Genomic DNA, 5345 nt, shown 5'->3' with positions numbered 1-5345 from the left:
ATTCTCGTTTTCAGAATTCGGAGCGTGTTTTTTTTTTACAAAGCGAAACATGCGACGGTAGGCTTAAGTTTTGATGTTTACGTCAAAATTCGTCTTACTTTCAGTTTAAGATATGCGTTAGTTTCATCACTTTGGGCGCAATTTGCTAAAACAAATTATTCTGCGATTGTAACACACAGACACGACTAACACGAAATTCATACCATTTTACGGATAAAAAATGACAACGGGATTGGATATAACTGGCTCGACCCGTATAGACCCGGGAACGATGCTACATGCAGCATTCCCGGGAGTTCAGGTGGTTTTAGGTTAAAACATGCTTAATGTTACATTGAATATACATTCACAAAGAATCACAGCCAAGTAGTGACATTATCCATAAAATCACATTTGCTGATCAATGCATAACGCCCCGAACAATGGCAAATGTTGAAATGACAGCAGAATCAAGAGCTAATAATACCATAACACCGATAATAAGGTACTATTAACTCTCGGTAGCTTTGTCCGAGCCCACACCAAATCCACAAAAATCGTCGGTGTGGGCATTGGTCAGAGGAAACTCGGACTACACTTAACTTGATACTTGCCGCCACAGTGGGTTTTCACGAACACTGAGCACCAATTGCCGACGTACAGCAGACAGGCGGAAGCGAGCATATACAGTAATTGCTCGCGTCAATAAAACTTTTAACCAGCCACGAACACCGACGCCACTTGTGAAATACGAGAGTAGTCACGGGAACCGACGCAGGCACATCATTTTCCAGTCGAATGACACTCGACCCAGAACGCCCCGTGTGCGTTAGAAGACTTAGAAGTGTTCGGCATTGCAAATTCCCCGAACATACATAGGTATAACCAGATCGCGCAGACGATGTTGCACACTACGATAATTATAACACGATCACAGCCTGATAGCGACTAGACATCAAACGTACACAACAGCAACGAGTGGCCTGCAAGTGAAACACACACACACGCGCACAGAGAGAGAAACTGAGAGAGAAGGACGAGCAGGGGGCTAGATCCACCGCATCACATGCGAATCATAGCTGATGAGTAATTGACGGCTCGCGCAACATGAGTCAGCTGCCGGCATGCGGCGCATGCACGACGCAGCAACCTCCCCTCGAGTACGGATAGCCCTCACTGCTAGTGTGCTAAAACGCTCCTAAGCCTACAAGCATGCGCTATATACATACGAACACGCATTCCACCATGCCAAGGTATGATCGCATGCGATATACATCGAATCTCCTATGTATAATATCTCCGACCTTTCCGAGTCGAAAGATCGAAAATGGTGTACCTCCTGATATTATACATATGTCATCTGCACGCAGCACGGACGAGACACAACTACACACGTAATACTACGACTCACTCCTGCTCTCTACTACGCAATAGGTCGCGCACAGATCAATAAATTCCCTGTTACTGCCTTCCCACGGCTACCTACCCACCCACACGCCATCAAGTTACGTGCTCGGTTAGATATGGAAACTACCACGAGAGGGAGCTACCCTCCAAGCATGCTAGCGCCGTGCTTACGTACCGTCATCGTCACTAAAACTGTCACACGGCTCAATATCTGCAAGAGCACATCAGCACAAAACCAATTAACGTCTAATCACGTCTAACTATTAATTAAACAATCACTCCCATAGAAAAAGCATACATGACTATGTCTGGAATCTGTCAGTGTCTATGCGGTACTCCCTAACCTGACTCCTCGTTAAATGACACCAGCATTGCATTCTGATTCAGCCCAAAGAAACGATCCGGGGGATGTATAGATAAGAAAGAACAGCTAGAAGAAACGTACAGTTATAGAAATTAGAATAAAAACTCGATTGCTAAGTGAGCCTCTCCTTTTCAGACTACTACAAAGCTAGCCTCCACTCCCCACCACACTCGCTCAACCCTCTCTAGTCATGGTTGCCTCAACATTAATGTTGCACTACAGAATGAACGTACAAGTGTGCAAACGATGACCGACGACTGAAGCTGAGAAAAAATTACGTGACCTAAACTAACCTTTACCAAACCATACACAGGTACGAGTAGAGACAAACAATCCGACCGCAAATGTCAAACTTTGAGACAGTGGCTGCACGGTATACCAGCTTTACGATACAAACAACACAAACTGTGATAAACACACAACAGATGCGTCGCAACAAGACAGACAAGTAGAGACCAAAGTAAATCGGACGGCAAATCTCACCTGCGAACGGGCCCTCGGCTTCGCTGAGCAGGGACACACTGCTGCTGATGCTCACACGGTCCAGGCTGTCCGACGACACGCACTTATCTCGCGCGCCCTGCATCCACTCCTTCCTGCGTGCGTCCTCCGTCGCCACGGCAACCCGACTCTCGCGAGCCTCGCCGCCCAGACTCCGGACTCCCGTCGTGTCGGCGCGAGCCTCGCGCGTCCGGGGTACGCTCCCGCTGCGCTTCCCGTCCGTCGCTCTCGGGGCGAGGTCGCCCGGGATCAGCGTGGGGTCGCCCGGGGTCACCGTGGGGTTGCCCGGGGTCAGCACAGGGTCGCCTGGGGTCAGCGTGGGGTCGCCCGAGGCCGGCGCGGGGTCGGGGCATGGCGGCCGCTCCTCGTCCATCCCCGTGCTCGCGGATGCGCGCGGTCGCGCGGACGCCGACGTCTCGGCCAGCCGCGCCTCAATCTCCAGGAACAGAGACTCGTCCGTGAGCGTCTCGATGTCTCTAGACTTCCTCTTGCAGGCCGACTGAAAGCGGGAAGCGTGTGCGCGCGTGAGGGGGAGACGTCGACGAGACAGCTTCCTCTGCTGCGCTTCCTGCGCGCAGAACGCGTGTTCCGGTATCGGAACGCCACGATAGAAAACAGGCCATCCTGTCACTATGGCTACGATACTATACTGCTCTAGGATATCACTCACTGTAATGCCTAAACAGACTTAACTTATTCGTCCAGCGGACTGCCGTCGTTGTCCTTCGCCGCGGCGACGGGCCGCTTCTCCTTGTGTCGCAGCTTCACGACGACGCCCTGCACTGTCATCTCATCCGGTGGTGGCTCTCCCTCGCCGCGCGCGCCCGCCGCACCCTCCCGGTGCGCAGCGGGCTCGGCGGCGTTGCCGGGGGTAACGGCCTCGCTGCTACCCGGCGGACGACTGATCGATTCGTTACCCGGAAGGAGGCTGCTTGCATCCGCGTCATCACAGAGTTGTTTTGAGCATTCTGACGCTGGCGTTTTGCTGTTTACGACGTTGGCGCAACTTTGCACAGATTGCTCACCTGGGTCTAGAGTTGCACCACAGCTTCTTGAGCAAGTCTTAGCCTCGCTAGATGGCACTGCTGTGTATACTTCTGTACATTGCGTTGTGATCACACTGGACACGGACAGTTCGGTTTGCTCGCATGCACTGTGGTTGGTGGAAGGTTTACCACTTGGCACTGCTGTTTCCATGTCAGGATTTACAGAAACCACCGTATCTATGCTCGAATCTCCAACAACCACGTTTGCAGCAGAGCTTGTGTCGGGTTTTCCAGCAACCACACTGGAAGCAGGATCTGTGTTGGGTTCTCCAGCAGCCACATTAGAACTAGAAGCAGTGTCCGTGTCTGTGTTGGACTTTTCAATAACCATATTGGAAGGAGTGACTGTCTCCAGTTTGCTGGCAACCACACTGGGTGCAGGGTCTGCGTTGGGTTTTCTAGCAACCACAGTAAGCACAGTCTCTGTGTCTGTGCATGATTTTCTAGTAATCACACAGAAAGCAGAGACAGTGTCGGGTTTTCCAGCAACCACACTGGGATCAGAGTCTATCTCAGGTTTTCCAGCAGCGACGTTAGGAGCAGTAGCCATGCCCGTCTCGGGTTTTTCAGCAACCACACTGGAGGCAAAATCGGTCTCCAGTTTACTAGCAACCACACCGGGAGCAGGATCTGTGTCGGGTTTTCCAGCAACCACACTGGGAGCAGAGTCTGTGCCGAGTTTTCCAGCAACCACACCGGGAGGTGTGACGCACGCCTGATGATTAGTAGTGATGGCGCAATTCCGCCGCGTGACGCAAGCCCGCGTACGAACAGCCGTGAGAACGCGGCGGTGGCGGCGCGCGCGGGCCGGCGCGTGTCTGCGTATCAGTGAGAGTATCGCGAGCGAAGCGGAGCGAGAGACGACGTTAGAGTGTGTGTCGCAAACACGCGAAGCGCGCTCCAATCCTCACCGCCACGCACACCCGCGCGGGAGCAATAACAGCGGAAATTTGGTTGGTTGGCCGGGGGGCGGGGGGGGGGGGGGGCGGGGCGGCCGGGGGCAGTACGGGCTGTTATTCTTCTTCTGCTACTTTCCTGCCTGGACGTCACCGAGTGCGACCGACCGCCCGCCCTTCTCTTGAGTGCTCCTCTCTCGTCCGTCGACATATCTCTCGATAATACTCGATCTTTTTATTCGCAGAACTAACACAGTGTGAGTGTGACGCCTGTACCGTGCTGTATCACTCGCTCTCCCTCTCTCCTCTGCGTGTGTGTGCTGTGCTGTGCCTGATGCTGTGTCTAATCGCTCACACTGTTTCTCTGCTGTTTCTATCCCTCAGGGCTACTCATCGGCGCGACGGCTCCGTCGAGCCGGCGCCTCGCCTCTATCAGAACGTTCCGCGGCCGCGCCTCGCGGCCTCCTAAGCAGCGCCCTCTAAACTCTGACATCTATGAAAGCAATGGAACTCTCGCTCTCCTCTCGTCCTGCTCTGCGGCTCCGCCCGCGCGCCGCCAGCCGCCTCCGTCCGTTTACAGAAGACATGGCGCCCGTCTCTGTGAGCGACAGACGCGAACTCGGTGTGAGTTTTTTGGCCCGAGACAACACCGGGGAAGGGCGACGCCGGTGCTGCGTCGGAACGGCGGAGAGGTCGAGACGGCAGTGGCGCCATCTAACGTCGTGGCGCGCGACAGGGGTTATGCAGAACGTCAACCGATACGCATTGCTGGAAAGCTGAAGGAGCTGCTAGTCCGCGGGCCAAATGAACATGTGGAGAAAACTCTCCTGCTGGTCGCCAGTGTGGTTTGCTGGACACACCCCGACACAGACTCTGCTCCCAGTGTGGTTGCTGGCAAAACACCGGCACAGACTCTGCTGCCCCGGGTGTGGTTGCTGCGAAACCCTGCACAGACTCTGCCCCGGTGTGGTTGCTGAAAACCTGGCAGCAGACTCTGCACGGTGTGGTTGCTTGGAAACCTCGCAAGACTCTGCTACCGGTGTGGTTGCTGGAAACCCGACACAGATCCTGCTCCCGTGTGGTTGCTGGAAACCCGACACAGATCCTGCTGCCAGTGTGGTTTGCTGAAACCCCCCCGAACAATCTGCTCCG

General features: G+C 54.1%; 1 protein-coding gene across 1 annotated transcript in view; it reads right to left on the bottom strand.

The window, feature by feature from the left end:
• Window positions 1-5226: 5226 nt before the first annotated feature.
• LOC106809819 (ankyrin repeat and sterile alpha motif domain-containing protein 1B-like) overlaps window positions 5227-5345 on the bottom strand; it is a 67142-nt gene continuing 67023 nt past the window's right edge. The window contains exon 11 of the mRNA XM_014813029.1: window positions 5227-5317. Within this exon, the coding sequence (XP_014668515.1) occupies window positions 5227-5317 (91 nt within the window). The remainder of the gene's footprint in view (window positions 5318-5345) is intronic.

Source organism: Priapulus caudatus, unplaced genomic scaffold, assembly GCF_000485595.1.
Source record: "Priapulus caudatus unplaced genomic scaffold, Priapulus_caudatus-5.0.1 Scaffold387, whole genome shotgun sequence".
Lineage (NCBI taxonomy): Eukaryota > Metazoa > Priapulida > Priapulimorpha > Priapulimorphida > Priapulidae > Priapulus > Priapulus caudatus.
Note: the sequence above shows the minus strand (reverse complement) of the source record. Positions and strands in the feature narration are given on the sequence as shown.